The following is a 16,693-nucleotide window of genomic DNA, read 5'->3' as shown; positions in this document are numbered from 1 at the left end:
TCCACAAAAATATTGTGCGGCACAACTGTTTTCAACATTGATAATAATCAGAAATGTTTCTTGAGCAGCAGATCAGCATATTAGAATGATTTCTGAAGATCATGTGACACTGAAGACTGGAGTAATGATGCTGAAAATACAGCTGCGCATCACAGAAATACATTACAGTTTAACAGATATTCACGTAGAAAACAGCTGTTTTACATTAGAATCATATTTAGCAATGTGTTTTTAATCAAATAAATGCAGCCTCGGCGAACAGAAGAGACTTCTTATTATTCCAAATGTTTAATCTGTAGTGCACATATATACATTTTTAATCGACATGATAAAGAGTTGTAAATAAATGCTGAATAATGTTCATATTTCTCTCCTGTGTGATGTTGTTGTGCGCATCTGTAGGTGATTTTAATAGGAGTTATAACTGCTACAGCTGCATGCACCCACAACCCGTGTCTGGTCAGTCCTCATTCTTACGTTCAGACAGTTATCTGCAGAGGAGCTCAATGTTAAAATAAACTGATGTTTGTCGTGGTCAGGTGATCACTTCTCAAGTGCTGAATCTGCTCAATGTCTGCAATGTGGTGACGGCCGTCCTCGTGTTTTTCGTCAGAGTCTTCTTTGTGTTTCTTGGAGATGTGAGTGATTGCTTCTTAGTCTCGTTCTGATCAGAGCACATCTAATGCACAGACAAACTAATGTTTGCATCAGCTTACAAGGTTTAATCTGAAATCAGTTTGGATTCTGACAAACTTTCATGCATGTAAACATACCTAGTCTGATTTGAATTATTACCATACAAGTAACCTTTTTTTTTACAGTGTAATGATTAATATATTCATGTGTATTCGTAACGCCGTGATTCTGCTGTTGCTGTAGATTGTTGGAGCTGTTCTGCGCACTCATTTTCTGAGCGGCCGCTCTGAGAGCTCTTCTTCTCAGACTGCAAACATCGCCTTCATCGCCTGTAATGTCCTGGCACTCATCTTCTCTCTTATCATCATCGGGACGTCGTGCTGCTGGTGTAGATCGGTAAATCAGTGTTTATTGGTGACCCTGCAGCACAAAAGCAGTGTTAAGTCGCTGGGGTATATTTGTAGCAATAGCCAATAATACATTGTATGGGTCAAAATTATCCATTTTTCTTTTATGCCAAAAATCATTAGGATATTAAGTAAAGATCATGTTCCATGAAGATATTTTGTAAATGTCCTACTGTAAATATATCAAAACTTAATTTTTGATTAGTAATATGCATTGCTAAGAACTTCATTTGGACAACTTTAAAGATGATTTTCTCACTATTTAGATTTTTTTTGCACCCTCAGATTTTGATTTTCACATAGTTGCATCTCAGCCAAATATTGTTTCCACACACCAATGGAAAGCTTATTTATTCAGCGTTCAGATGATGCATAGATCTCAATTTCAAGAAACTGACCCTCATGGCTGGTTTTGTGCTCCAGGGTCTCATCTGAGATCTATGATGTTGTGTGATGACTACACGAGATGCTCATGTGTCGATGTGCTGCTTCTCCAGAGAAAGCGTCTGATGGTGATCCACATGAACGCAGCTTCACCTGCAGCGCTCAGTGATGACGTGGATTATCCGTGTCCAGAACTTTCACCGCCAGCCTATAGTCCGGTTCCGTCTTCAGATCCGCCGGCCTATGAGGTGTGTATGAAGAGCAAAATCATCTCAGAAGTCCTCTTTCAAACCTCTGGAGCTCCTTGTGTGCTGATCTAAAGTTCAATCAAATAAATGTGCTGTAATTTAGTTCAGTAATGTTTTTATTTAATATTTCCCGTTTTTAGGGGATTTTATTGCACTTATCACCTGTTAATCACTTTTTTAGCATTGACCTGAAAATGGAATTTACAACTTAAACTGTCGTAAATATTGAATGTTTTGGAGCACAGACTTAAGTTTGGTCTCTTTTTAAAAACGCAGATTTTTGCTGAAGTGAAAAAAAGTGATAGAAATAAAAAAAAAATGATAGAAGTTTAATGCACAAAAAATTGAGCATGCACAAAAAAAACTATTTTCAAATATGAAATATGTATTTTCCAAAACATGTTTTACTCAAAAACTGTGAGGATTGCAAAGCCGTATGTTTAAACAAGTTGTGTTCCAAATTTGAGGTTGATATAAAAACAATAAAAAAAATCACAGTAAGATTTTGTTTGGGTGCAGTACCAAACATTTCCACTTGATGAAATTCATTTTTCATTCATTTCCAGTGCCAACATTACGTGTGACTTTTTTTTCAGGGCCATTTAACTTTTTTTGGTGTTCACATAAGTGCCAAACCTTTACCAAGTTTCATTTTGATGAAGTAAAAATTCTAAAAACGTTTTTTTTTTTTTTTGTCAAAAATGACCGAAGAGCACTAGAGGGTTAAATGACTTTCAAAGCATCCCAGCATGCACCTGATGAACTTTACATGAATGCATTTGGAAGATGCTTCTATCCAAAGCAACTTGCATTGCATTTAACTCATGCATGTGATCAGTCCATGCATTCCCTGGGAATCGAACCCGTGATCTTGGTGTTTCTAGCAGTGCTATGATCCACTGTTTGAGCTCCAGAAAGTCGGCTGATGAATGTCAAGAGTGATCTGTGTCTAATCTCCGAGTTTCATCACTGTGCTTTTATTCTAACATTAGGAAGTGAGTAGATGATGACGTGAATGTCTCTCTGTTCCTGCAGGAGGAGCGACGCTCGACTCTTTCTGGAGTTTCTACTCAGAAGTGGGCAATGAGAAAATGGAAAGAAGAACTGCAGCGCAGCAGAAAACCCATCCAAGTCTGACCTGGATCATTTATTTCCAGATCAGTGAGACTTCTATGCTCTAAAGTAGAGCTTTAGTGACTCTTATAATGTCCACAGGGCTCAGTTTAAGCCCCTTTATTAGTGTAATGTCTTTTATCATAACACTATTTTTCACTTGCATCAGATGCACATCAATCAATCTGATGGACCTATAGACGGCATTCACTGGTGGATGCCACAGAACTTTCTGCAAGACATGAACTGATGCATTTTTATAATTTTGTCACATTAAAAGGTTTTAAGTCATGCTTCCAAAAATTAAGGCTTAAAAGAGCAAAAAAGTCGTGGCATTAAATGTTGCATGAAGTGCTCAGTATTTTTATCTTGTTTAAGTACTAATATCTAAACATCCTGAAATCAAGATATGAAGTCTTGCTTCTTTAAAGAAGTTTCTCAATATGAAGAGAGTTTAAGGGGAATAAAAACTGGTTTTCTCTTTGAATTTGAAGTTGATTTTTATCTGTTGGACTTGTATTTTCATGCTGTTGCTAATATTGTGTTTGTATATTGTATTCAGTTTTCTTTAATTGCTCTCAGAAAAGTCTTAAAGTCTTACATTTGCATTCATAAAACTTGCCGAAACCCTGATATACAAGATTTTACCATTATTTGAGGGAAAGAACTAATGTTTATGACACGATTTGTGTCAGATTTTTCAATGCTATTGAAATGTGAGTTCGGGGAGTAGTTTTAGAGAGTACTTCAGTATTTGGAGCTGTACTTGCAGCAAGCTACAAGGTAAGTCGTCTCACCATTACTGACAGTTACTTCTAAAATCATTAACCGGTTTCTTTTGACATGATCAAACCTAAAATATTAGTATTTTTACAATGTCATTTAAAGGGATAGATCACCCAGAAGTGAAAATTGCCATCATTTACTCACACTCAAGTTGTTCCAAACCTGAAACCAAAAGAAGATATTTTGAAGAATGTTGGTAACCAAACAGTTGCCGGGCAGCTATTGACTTCCATATGGGAAATAAATACTATAGAAGTCAATGACTACCAGTAATTGTTTGGTCACCAACATTCTCCAAAATATCATCTTTTGTGTTCAGCGGCTGAAACAAACTGACAGAATGAATGTTCGATGTTTGGTGAGCTATCACTTTAAGCGACTGATTAATGTTCTTCAGGCTTCACTTCTGTGTTCTTACGCTAGAGGTCAGTGTCCTCAACATCTAGTGAGCAGCACTATGTAACTTTTTCTGTGTTCAAAATTTGCAAAATGTATATAATGAGCGAGTACATCATGAATTCATCTTCCAAACCGCGTTTTTGTCTTATTCCGAATCACTACGGTACACTTATAATAAGTACTTATATTTGGACTATTGTAGCCTGGTCGGGTCGCCACCGCTGCGGAGTAACACATACCTGCGTGAATCGCCATAGACCTAAACTTAGAGAAGTAGATCCGGTTGGAATGTTCTTCCGCGGGATGTGTGCAGTTCTGTTTATTAACCGCTAGAGCGCCAAAAGTTACATAATGCTGCTTTAATTTACTTACTACGTATTTGTATCTGTGCAACTTTAGAACTTCTGATATTCCTGTTAATATGTAATAATCCACCATATCTGTGCATGTTTCATGTAGTATTTTCCTTATTTACGTAACACGCATTCAATTCTAGTCAATTCAGATCTTCATATGTTCACAACTCAAGCATTTTTGAGACCATTCACTTATTGATCTTTATTTGATCTGAGTTGCTTTGTCTTTCCAGATTTGCTTTATTGTGATGTTGTTTTGAGTTGTTAGACTTCTTGTTGGTCACACTTTAGTTTGGGGACCAGTTTTACTAGGCTACTTGAAGACTTTTGTCTCAATAAACTCCTAATTTCTGCTTATTAATAGTTAGAAAGGTAGCTAGTTGGGGATGTAGAATATGATCATGCAGAATATGTGCTTTATAAGTACTAATAATATGCATGTTAATAGGCAACTAGTTAATAGTTAGAATTATTCTCTAACTAAAGTGTTACTGATTTGTTTTTAAAAGTTGCGGAAAAGGCACCAGTTTTCAAAGCTCTTTGTTGACTTTCTGAATATTTGTTCATTCTATCATGTTTGCATACTTTAAATTAATGAATGTATGGTGTAGGCTATTCAGAAGAAAAGAGATGTTTTAAAAAATACCAATCCAAAACAAGCAGTGGTTTAATGCATATAACAGCATGACATATCATCGTACTTTGGACAGAAACGATTAGTTTGAGATTTTAATAAATTACAAAAGGGCCAAATTGATTCATTCAAAGCTGAACACTTTGCAGTTCAGCACATTCGTGCCGAAATCAGACGAGACCGAAGGTTTCTCTAGCTGCCGGCGTAGAACGTGTAATAGCTGATGGTCTTGGAGTTTGCTGAACTGTCCTTGTTGAAGTTTTCTGAGGCGCTGGAATCTTCACCCTTGACCGTGGGAGAGTTCTCCGCTCCAGACTCGCCGAGGGAAACCCGCCGCCGTTTGCAAACCACAGAGTAAATGCTCGGCTCCACAGAGTCTAGAGGTTTCAAAGGCGGCGTGCTCTCCATCCAGGCTGAAGTCTGACTAAATGCGTTTCCTTCCCTAGATTTGTCCTTATCGGGCATGTGGTCGTCTGTGAAGTCCGTGGGACTCGGTCTGGGTGACCAGGGCAATCCAGACGCCATTTTTCTGGGATAAGAGCCTCTGGAGCCCCATCCTGCGGTGACGGATGCGAAGGCGGCGTCTGGATAGTAGCCCAGCGAGTGTGCGCTCTGCAGAGGTAAGGATTTGAAACTGTACGGTAATAACGAGCTGGAATAATCACCCTCGTACGCCGTCAGCTCCAGTTTGCTTCCACTGGTTTGCTGTACAGAAGTGACCAGCCACCTCTGAGCAGCACCAGCGTCCTCCACCGGAGCAGAAAGCATGCTGTTTGTCTGCGAAACCATCCGTTCTGTGTTGTAAAGGCGACTCGGGGTCAGATTGTTGACAAACTGGTCCTGCAGAAAGGGTTGCATGGTGTAGCGCGCGCGAGGTGAGTCTGACGGCGACGGTGTGAGTCTTTCACGCTCTGGAACGGTGTACATCCTGAAAGATGAATGCAAATGAAATAAAAACAAAGCTCCAAAAGTGGAACCACAGAAGAACATTTTGGGCTCCTCAAAGAACCTTTCAGTGAACAGTTCTTAGAAGAACCTTTAGTGGTTCCACACTCTTAAAAATAAAGGTTTTCACAGTGATGCCACAGAAGAGCCATTATTATACCTTTCAGTGAACAGTTCATAAAAGAACCATTGGTAACACTTTATTTTAAGGTGTCCTTGTTACACGTACTTACTAAAATTATGCATAATTACATGCAAGTAACCCTAACCATATAGTAAGTACATATAGTTAATTAATATTACTCAGTACTTAAACGTATTATTACACTGCAACAAGGACACCTTAAAATAAAGTGTAATCAAAACATTTATTTCAAGATTCTATAGTGGAAAAAAGTTGTTTTTTTCAGAACCTTTTGTGGAATGGAACATTTCTATGGATGTTAAAGGTTCTTCATGCAATCATCAATGCCAATAAATAACCTTTATTTTTTAAGAGTGTAGAAGAACTGATTTGGGTTCCTCAAAGAACCTTGCAGTGAACCGTTTTTAAAAGAACCATTTTTTCTTATTCTGAAGAATATTTTAATAATCTAAAAACCTTTTGTGCAATGGAAAGACTTCCAAGATTCTTCATGGAACCATCGATGCCAATAAAGCAGCTTTATTTTATAGAGTGTATGGAGAACTATCAGTGATATGCATGGGAATATAATATACTCACGAATCATAATTATCTCTAAAACCCTTTGCGAAAGGATTGTGGTCGATCTTGAGTTGAGTGATCTAGAAGAAGAAGAACACAGATGTGAAGATCAATCCTAACTGAGTGTGTAAAGTACACATATCTTGATTTATGCTCATACATCAGTATTCTGATATGCGGTAACAGCGATGAACTGGTTCTCAGGAAAGGTGAAGATCTGAGTTTTAGAATCTCGTCCTGTGCTTTCAATTCCGTCGTCCGACACTTCGACGATGTGAAGCCTGGGCTGGTACTTGTGTAGAGACTGAAGGACGACCATCTGATTGAAAGACATAGATTAGAAGAAAACAGAACTGAAACCTCATAATTTTTCAGGTATACAGAGCACATATTTAAAATATGCCTATTAGTGCTAGTTGTTAAAACAATTATAAGCAATGCACATCAACATTTAAACAAATTATTTAAGCATCAATTCTTCTCTTTAAAAAATATATATACATATATGCGTTATTTACCTGTGCGGCATTAGTATTTGCTCCCTTGTTGTTTGTTAGTTTGAGTTTACCGAAAGACATTTCTTGTCTCATCCAATGAGCGCCTGTGTTCGGCGATTCGGGGTGGACGTAAATCTTATTTCCTAAAATAATAAAATAAATGAAGCAATAATAATAATGCATATTAAATATTACATATTTTTCCGTCCTCCGTACCTTGCATGTTATTGTCGGCTTTCCCGCAGGTCACCCATTTTCCGCCCTGAAATCTCCAGTGGTTGGGATCGGCTAAAACTATCTCCACAAACACATTATAATGCGTCGTCAAACTCAAGCCGGTAATATTGAAACTTAGAAATGGGAACATCCGCCTGTCCAGGGGGGAGAAAAAAACAAAAAAGAATGAATGCAAATAATTATTTATTTAACTTAGAAATGGGAACATCCGCCCTGTCCAGGGGGGAGAAAAAAACAAAAAAGAATGAATGCAAATAATTATTTATTTTCTGAATGAAACAAACAAAAAAAAATCATATTAATTTGTGCAAAATATATCTACAGCATTCATAGGAAATTACCGTTTATAAAGAACTTCTATTCTGATTAAAAAATCTAATGGCGCTATTTCAGGTCGCAACATTTAAAAAAAAAAAAAATCGAAAATAGGCTACATTTGTGATATACATATAAACTGGTAAATTAGAACAGCTTTTATGACAACACAAGCGCTTTTTTTCGCCATGTCCAAATTTGTGATTAATTTGTGCTTATAGAAACACTTGAAAAACATTTGAAACGTTTATGTAATAAGAGTAGGCTATTTAAAAAGACCACCGATGTAGCCAACTTTAGCGTGTTCGTGTATGTCTATTAAAATGCGTATTTATTTAAACACTCTAGCATTATTAGCCTATATAATTTCGATTGACTAAAAAATATTTATAACACAAAAGCGCTTACTGTTGCTATAGTAGCTAACACGTCGGTTCGGGGTCGGCTGTTATTTTGCCATTTGTTTGATCTAAACACTCTTTGAAATTTGTTTAGATCTGTAATAAGAATATTTAAATCTCCCTTTAAAGTTCCATCAACCGGCTGTTGCTGTTTACTTTAGAGCGTTCTTAAAATGAAACGTTGATTAAATGCGTCTATTTGTTTAATCGCGGTTAACATTATTATGGAACATCGATAGTCTCAAAAATATTTACCACAACTCAAGCGCGCCTACTGTTGCTATAGTAACACGTATAACAGTATGTGTTATAACAGTAACACGTCATCGAGAGTCTATTTCGCGCGAAGTCAAACTTATATTCGTGTGATGGTAATATTGAAAACTCATTTCTGTAATTAGAATATCTGAAACTCCTTTTAAGATACTCTCAACAGGTTGTTTGTGATTTGGGCTGCTTTACAATGGTCATTTATTAAAACAAAACTGTTTATTTGTCTAATTACTATTTACCATTATTATAAAACAGCTATAGTCTCAAAAATATTACTGTTGCTATAGTAACACGCCAGTTCGGGATCGCGTATTATTTTGCGCCAGGTAAAAATACTTATATTAATTTGACCTAAACTCTATTTAAAACGTTCTTTTTGTAATAAGAATTTTTTTAACTGTTTTTATAATCCCCTTATCCGGCTGTTTACGCGTTCTTATAATAAACGATTGGTTAAACACGTCTATTTTGTATTTTAGAACATCTATCATTTAAAAAATGTGATTAGCAATTTACATTTTCCACCGTTCCAAAGAAGAGGTTTGCTCACCTGCCCTGTTTGGTGATGATCATCTCGGTTTGGTGCCGGTGGAATTTGAGCCACAGCGGCCGGTTGCACAGATACACCTGAGCTCGGAGCCCCGCTCCGGACAGAGCCATGGAGCCGATACCGGAACCGGAGCCCTGATACGAGTGGTAGCTGTTTCCAGAACCGTGTCCGAACTGATATCCCGCGCCGAAGTCACCGCGTCCCGCGCACAGAGACTGACAGAAGCCCGCGGAGGGAAGCATGGAGCCGTAGTGCAGCGACGCCGCGTACCGCGATCCGTCCGAACCGGCGTACACGCCTCCCGTTTGGCTCGTGTACGGAAACAAGGAACACGGACTCGAACTCGAACTCTCCTGCGTTTGCTGCGTCGAGCCCATCATGAAATAGCGGTTAGACCCGAGCCCGTCGAGTATGTACCGGCCGCCGCTCGAGAGTTCATCCTCACAAATGATCGGTGAAACTTTCCCGTTGTCCACCTCCGCGTTTGAGGAAAGCACAGAACCGGATCCTTCACCGGGCATGTTTGGATGTTCTGTCAATCCGAACTACAGATCCGAATCCCGAGGCTTGATAATTCGATCGCCGTCAGTTACTGTCGGGTCGCGGCATCACTGCAAACGACAGAATGAATGTGTTTATGTCAATAAAAAAGACAGAAAATTAGATTAAAAAATAGATATTAATTTTCTCTAACCAGGTTACACGTGGTTGTTTAAAAATTATTCAGTTTCAGTGCGCCTGAATTTCAGTCACAGCGACATTGAGAACAAAGTGAAACTTTTTGCTTTTAAGGATCTGAAATAAAACAATCCTCCGTGGCAATTAAAATAATAAAATACAATTTATTTAATTAGAAGTTTATTTGTATTCATCATACTTTATTAGCTGTTAGATGAAATGCATTTTATTTAATCGGCGAGGCGTTTATTAGGCCTATAGGCTACATTAGATATTCGTTCTTAAAATGCTTTCTAAATATCACTTTATTATTTTCTAATATGTGCAGGCAAGCAATATTATTTAATCACGTTTAGTAAGTAACTACATTTAGTAATTAGTAAGACTAACTGGTTAGTCCTCGCTACTATATTTACCGGTCTGTTAATGTTATTCTTCAGTTCAAAGTTTCTCCGGTGTTGGATTTAATCGAATAACAAATAATAATATTTGTTATAAACATGAATCATTCAAATCTAAATCTTCCTACATAACTTTGGCGCTTTCGATTTTTAAAATTCATTGTCAATGTTTATGCAATCTAGACTTGCATATATTTTCATGTGACCATAAGCTTAATGTTTTCGATTCTGCTTAAATATAGTTTAGTCCTAATAATTATCTAAATTAGTTTTTACCAAGGAATTGTAAAATAGGGTCCATCGTTTATTAATCGTTAACAATGAAGTCTTACTTTAAACAATTATTGCATAAACGCAGTCTGCGATATGAACTCGTCTGTCCGACAATAATTATGACTTAAAAGAACTGTGTCATCTTTTTAAAATTATCTCTGGAGGACACATTAATTTGTGCTCCATTAGACATAAGTGAAATCCGTCTCGAATGCGAATTTCTAATTTTATATTTTTCAAAACGTTGCATGGAATTTGTGTGAAAAAAAAGAAAATTAACGCCTAATTCATTCATTCACACTCAATGAGGTTTCTGATAGACAGCAACGACTGTCTGTGTCCAGTAAGCAAATAGGCTATAAAATATGTAATAATATATCACTATTAGGTGTTTTTCTAAAATTAAACCAAATGTAAAACTAAATAACAAAATGATGGTAAATGCATTCTCGTTTATCATAATAACAGTCAATAATAAGCCAATAACTATAATCGTTTATCATAATAACAGTCATAATAACAGTAAATATCATGCATTATTTAAAAAGAGAAATAACTCACCAGTTTCATCTTCATGTCCTCCACAGATCGAGGCTGAAACGCTCTTGTGTTCAGACTGAGCAGAACCGATGGCAGCGATAACGAGAGAGAAAGAGTTCGGCGGGTCCGGTTTAACGGGGCTCCTGAGAGTCACTGACACTCAGTGAATGAGGCTAAGAACCGACCGAATGACTGACTGACTGACTGACTGACTGAAGCAGCTGTCATGCTGCGGCTGGATTTATTGGTTCTGCTCTCTAGCGCCGCCTACCGGTAGTTTATGGCGTTGATTTAACAGATTCTGGGGTTGTGCGTCATAAATACCTGGTTTCTCTCGCAGTGGTTTTTTAGGTCTTTCTTAAATCACTTTAGAATCATTTTTGTACTTTTATACTCCAAACACGTTTTAATAGCCTAACAATATTATCATTTTGTGAAAGGCTATTGACATCTATATCTATTGAGTAGCTATAAAGTGAAAGCAGAACCAAACTGGCATACAATAAGAGAAGAATCATTGTACAACAAATGTGGATTTGAAGTTTCTCAGCACAACAGTATTTTGGGGGCAAATTGTCACATGTTATAATTTCTCTCAATTTAATATTTACTAATCTGCAACACAGGTGTTGACATTTTTATGATCGCAAATTGCATTTTGGATGTTTTATAAATTAGTTTGTGTTTCAAATTCTGCTAAATTTAAGTCTATATTGGCTGTTTCATCGAGACACCCATCACACATAGTGTGACAACATGCCCCGATCACAGTGCCTTTTGTCCTGATCAATAACAGCTGTGCTGTTCATGATGTCAGAGGTAATCAAATGCTCCAGATAAACATTTACCTTCTTTACAAGCACTTGAACAATGAAGCATCACACCTTACATTGTTTAATTCCAGAAATGAGAATTGCAAAATGCAACCGCAGTTTCTTTTCTGTTTTCACAAATATGACTTTATCTACGATCAGTGATTTTCGCCCAAGTTATCTGAGTTGAACTCGGAGGTGAATCTGGTTTCGTGCGGTTGACAGCCACGGTGGAGTGTGATGCTAAATCGAGGCTCTGTTTTCTTGGGCCTTCTCCAAAGTTATTAGAAAAAGCAAAGCAACTTTGTGGACAAACTGGATGCAGCAGAAGTTCTGCAGATGGTCCATAGTGGTGATTCAAAATGAGACTAACATTGATTTGTCATAAAAAGAACAAAAATGCACATATCTCTTGACTGAGGGTCCATTAAGTCTTTTAATGTCAAAACATGAGCGTTTGTGACTTAAGAACTTTAGAACATTTTATATACTTAATAAATCATGTTCGAAGGAAACACTGTGAAACTTGACAGATTTGTCAGTCTTGATGGCTTTTTTAATCATCTCTTTCTCACATTTCCACTGACATTTGATCAGCGAAAGGTCCGTGCGAGAACAACATCCAGATCTGATGTATTTGTGAGTAAAAACAGGATAATCTGCGAGAAAATGGTTATGGCAGCACTTGATTTGATCAATTAGGAAATTATGAGAAGTGTCTTCATATGAAGGTGGTAGAAAAATAAAAGGGATTGATGACGTCGGAGAAAGATTGAATAAACAAAAATTATAATAAAGCTAAAATTATCTACTCCAATTATGCTTTCATCTTGAAGCAAAATATGGAAATTGTCCTCATCGTGGACTGTAATGTATCTAGATGAGGTCTATGTTGCATGACTCCAACAGGAAATAAATAAGACACTTTTCACACTCGTGCGATGGAGAAATTTACCTCTAACATTTGTAGTATTTATTTGCAATTTTTGTTTTCATTTATTCGGTTGTGTGGCAAACGCCTCCACATGAGGGACAGATGCAACAGTATGAGAGCGAGCTGCTGGAAACAACGTGTGAAAATTACTGAACACCTTGACATGTGCTGAGATGATGCATGAGCAACTCTTAACAGCATCTTTCATAGAAAGCCTATTGTGTGTGTGTGAGTGTGTGTGTGTGTGTGTGTGTGTGAGTATACATACGATATATACACTCTTAAAAATAAAGGTGCTTCACAGGTCTATGGCATCGCTGTGAACAACCTTTTAAGCACCTTTATTTTTAATTGTGTATACATATAAATTTAGATTATATATATTTTTTTATTTCTCTCTTTACATAATTTTTCCATCATATTTTTTTAATTAAGTTCCACCTTTCTCTCATGTGTAAGCGTTCATCAAAACATTATTATATTATATTATATTATATTATATGTGTGTGTGTGTGTGTTTGTGTGTTTGTTTGTTTATGTGTGCATATATGTGTCTGTGTGTGTGTGAGTGTGCGTGTGCGTGTGTGTGTGTGTGTGAGATAGAGAGACCACCAGAGCAGGCCAGACTGACTGTCACCTCTCCTGCTGAAGGCAGACATACAGGTTGGTTCTCTCAGGTGTTGACCAGCGTCTGTGGCGAGTTTCCACTAAATGCTTTGAAAAGTCTTTGAACACACAGCTGTGAGAGTCGGGCTCAGACCCAGCTGGCATCTCATCACAAACCTCAATCTGATCGTCTTACACATTGCTGAGGTTTCTCTCACCTTCTCTTCTAGGTTCCCATGAAGGCTTTGACTGAATTCACCAGGAGGCTGAGCTTCTTCAAGAACAGAGGCCCTCGTCCTGGTGCGTTCAGAGAATTCACCTCAGCTTTACATTTACATGCTTCTCACAGCTGGCATTTCCAAATGTCCTAAAAGCCTCTCCTGTGACACGGAGCTGTAAAGCCCTGTAACCTGCGGTGAAGACGAGGGGAAATCTCTGCTGAAGCTTCGACTCTCAGGTGGTGGGAGGGTGTCAAACCCTGGAGAAATCATCATTGTCTTCGGTTTCAGATTCGATCCTGCCTCGTCACTCCGGTTGTGATTTTTCTGGCTCTTGTCAGAGAAAAGCCTCCACACTCCCACAGACGCTACTGCTATGAGAAAGCTGCCATCTGCCCCAGCAACACTTTGTCATGGGGTTCTTCAGGCCTCGTCGTCTTACCCTTTACACGGGAAACGCTCTGCCAGGCCTCACGTCTTTGTGGTATCTCCTTTCTCGCTTCAGCGGTGCTTTTTGCTATAAAAGATGAGATTTGAGACGTTTTTGGGTCTTGTTTTCCAGCACAAACATCTAAACATTCTTAAATCAAGACGCATTTGCTCGAGATGCAAAATGACATGAGATTAGAAAGTTTATTTTATAAGAAACTGACGTGAGTTTATGCTTAAAACAAGAAAAAAATATCTATAAAATATATTTTGCTTCCATAACAGGTCTTCTTTCAGACTAATGGAAAGAAAGCATCAAAAACACACATTTAAGTGTTTATGTTATTGCACTTTATCTACAGTACTTCTGTCTAAAGAGTTTTTTCTTTGCAGTTTTATTCCTCCCTATATTCTGAAGGTTTGTTCATATATCATTCACACTGATTTATACATTTCACTCCTAAAAACATGGTGAAAATGTGTTTGCTTTCTGTCTGTTGACAGTGTTTTCTGTTTCACAGAGTGATAAAAAGAGACATCCAAAACCCCCTCTGGATAAACCTTCAGCCCTAAAGTGTCAACATAGTCAAAGAATTTAGAATTTGAGTTTATACAATATTCAGATTTATTTGCTGGAAATGCATGCAAATTAGTGCATATTTAATTAGGTAATGATTTGTTTAGAACTTTAAAAAAAAAAAAAAAATTTTTGCAATTCAATAATGTAATCGAATGTGTGGTCATGTTTTAATGATTTAATGATTTAATTTTATTTTAAGCTATTCACCTGTAGTGTCTTGCCTTAAAGTGAAAACAAGTTTATTTTTCTAACTCGATTGGCAGATCGATTGATTTTCATTTTTAAGCACAAAAAGCTTAAATGCCTCATGCCATTCATCTCATGCCATTTTGCATAATGTTTTTTTTTTTTTTGGTTTAAGAATCATTTCTATTTCTATTCTATCTACTTGTTTTCTTTTATTTATTTATTATAAAAAACTGACCCTCTAACATTAGAGTTATCTATTCATTTTCTATTCTATTTACTTTTTATGCCTTCCATTTATTACAAAAAAACAAAAACAAAGCTTCGTGTACTTCATGAACTTATCACAGCACTTATTTATCGTTGCTCTTTTGTTGGATTTGCTTCTATTGTCCTCATTTATAAGTCGCTTTGGAGAAAAGCATCTGCCAAATGCGAGAATCTTTAAACATTTGCACTAGAAAACTAGTCAAACATACTAAGGAAGAAAATCACTTTTTGCCATGTAACTGCTGCATGCACTACATCTCAAATGGTAGAACGTGACGCAAGCGACGCCAGGTTTGAGGGTTCGATTAAACCAGGAATGCATGAACGGATCAGATGCATAGCTTGAATGCAATGGATAAGATACACGAATGTCGTCTAGATGCTGCCAGAGCGTTAAGGGCAGCAGACAGTGGGGAGTTCGCTCAAATACTCGCTTCCCCTGCGCTTTCTTTTTGACACGTCTAAAGGGTCCTTTCTGTCCCAATGCCACTCTTCCCTGTAGAGTCCCGGCGGGTGGAAAGAGCCTGTGACCTCGGCACCACTGTCTTGGCAGGGAGGTTTTGCGCGAGCAGAAGGGCCGAGCGCAGAGAGCTGCCAGATACACGGCAATACGATTCTCCAAACCCAAGAAACGGCCAGCTCTGTTGGTGCTTTCAGTGCCATGTTTCTCTCTTTTGCATCACTTTTCCACCAACACGCATTAACCGAAAGCAACCCCAAACCCAGAGACGAATGCTTCCAGACATGCGATGCGAACCCGACAGACTGACGGATTGAAAATTGGGCGAGTATTTGGACGCCAGAAGGTCAAGCCCCTTTTTGACCCTCCCTTTTCGCCCCCCATGTCTATATTTATGGTCTGCTCCTGTCTCGTGTAAGGAACAACAGCAGGAGCGGACCATCACATTTGGTCCCCAGCGTGGGGGCCGTTGCTAAGCCGACGCGGTCCAGCTTTCCCGCCGAGCCGCTCTTCTGCTTCTCTGCGAATATTCCGGCTTTCCTCATTTGCATCTGCTAATTAGATCCTGTTAGCATCATTTTGTACATGACGCCCCTCTAAAGCAAATACATCCACTTGTAAAGAATATAACGATGCTGTTAAAGATACTAATTGACTTAGAGAGCATCTCCCATTTTATCTGCATATTCCCAGATGCTTTGTCTAATTAAATATGGACTCTTGGAGGACTAAATATTTATTACTCACTCCTGACCAGCCACAAAACACACAACGGTCCTCTAACTTTCCCCATATGCACTCTTAACAACAAAGGTGCTTAAAAGGTTGTTCACAGCGATACCATAGAAGAACCATTTCTGGTTCCACAAAGAAGCATTCAGTCAAAGAACATCTCTTTCTTAGCTTTTTATAATCTGAAGAACCTGAAGAAGCTTTTGTGAAACAGAAAGGTTCTTCAGATGTTCTTTATGGAACCATTTAGACAAAAAGGTTCTTCTATGGCATCGTGAAGCACCTTTATTTTTAAGAGTGTGGTTCCCAATTGGGTTTTTTTGAGAACGTTCTTGGAACCAAAAACAAACCTTCCCAGAACACTGTGAGGAGGTTTTTGCAACAACCTAAAGACAACCCATACAGAACATTGTCTAGTGGTTATTTTTAGGGTTTATAACCATAAAATAACATTCCCAGAACATTTCAGGAAGGTTTTTGTTGTAACGTAATAATAACCTTTATAGAACGTTCTCTAATGGTTATTTTTAGGTTTCAGTTTTATAACCATATGTTGCAGTGAACTAAATTCCCTGTTGGTTTTATCTTTTATAAGGTTTATTTTTATAACCTAAAAGTAATACAGATGGTTATTTTTAGTTTTAGTTTTTATAATCCTCCCATAATATTGCAGGATATGTTTTTTTT

The 16,693-nt window shown here is 37.7% G+C and overlaps 2 protein-coding genes across 5 annotated transcripts in view; one reads left to right on the top strand and one right to left on the bottom strand.

Moving 5' to 3' along the window:
- The window catches only part of LOC107730290 (uncharacterized), a 6,137-nt gene extending 2,584 nt beyond the window's left edge, over positions 1 to 3,553 (top strand). For all 4 annotated transcript variants that reach the window (XM_016541078.1, XM_016541079.1, XM_016541080.1 and 1 more), the window contains exons 4-8: positions 403 to 459; positions 540 to 638; positions 880 to 1,032; positions 1,541 to 1,675; positions 2,711 to 3,553. In XM_016541078.1, coding sequence (XP_016396564.1) covers positions 403 to 459; positions 540 to 638; positions 880 to 1,032; positions 1,541 to 1,675; positions 2,711 to 2,812 — 546 coding nt within the window. In that variant the 3' untranslated portion in view covers positions 2,813 to 3,553. The remainder of the gene's footprint in view (positions 1 to 402; positions 460 to 539; positions 639 to 879; positions 1,033 to 1,540; positions 1,676 to 2,710) is intronic.
- A 1,437-nt stretch (positions 3,554 to 4,990) lies between these two features.
- LOC107730287 (eomesodermin-like) lies at positions 4,991 to 10,983 on the bottom strand. Its single transcript, XM_016541074.1, has 7 exons — positions 10,801 to 10,983; positions 8,888 to 9,498; positions 7,328 to 7,482; positions 7,133 to 7,254; positions 6,775 to 6,933; positions 6,633 to 6,694; positions 4,991 to 5,891 (listed from the first exon to the last, which is right to left on the bottom strand). The coding sequence occupies exons 2-7, from the start codon at positions 9,406 to 9,408 to the stop codon at positions 5,156 to 5,158; spliced, it is 1,755 nt and encodes a 584-aa protein (XP_016396560.1). The 5' UTR covers positions 9,409 to 9,498; positions 10,801 to 10,983; the 3' UTR covers positions 4,991 to 5,155.
- Positions 10,984 to 16,693: the final 5,710 nt, after the last annotated feature.

This window comes from Sinocyclocheilus rhinocerous, unplaced genomic scaffold (genome assembly GCF_001515625.1).
Source record: "Sinocyclocheilus rhinocerous isolate Xijiao unplaced genomic scaffold, SAMN03320098_v1.1 scaffold1359, whole genome shotgun sequence".
Classification (NCBI taxonomy): domain Eukaryota; kingdom Metazoa; phylum Chordata; class Actinopteri; order Cypriniformes; family Cyprinidae; genus Sinocyclocheilus; species Sinocyclocheilus rhinocerous.
The sequence above is the reverse complement of the archived record's forward strand: the minus strand, read 5'-3'. Positions and strand labels throughout refer to the sequence as shown.

What these genes read in the sequence shown, in the direction of transcription:
- LOC107730287 (XM_016541074.1), bottom strand. Translation starts at nt 9,408, where the DNA reads ATGCCCGGTGAAGGATCCGGTTCTGTGCTTTCCTCAAACGCGGAGGTG. An exon ending in CAAATACTAATGCCGCACAG is followed by an intron (nt 6,934 to 7,132) that starts GTAAATAACGCA and finishes TCTTTCAATCAG; the next exon opens with ATGGTCGTCCTTCAGTCTCT. An exon ending in CCGCATATCAGAATACTGAT is followed by an intron (nt 6,695 to 6,774) that starts GTATGAGCATAA and finishes TTCTTCTTCTAG; the next exon opens with ATCACTCAACTCAAGATCGA.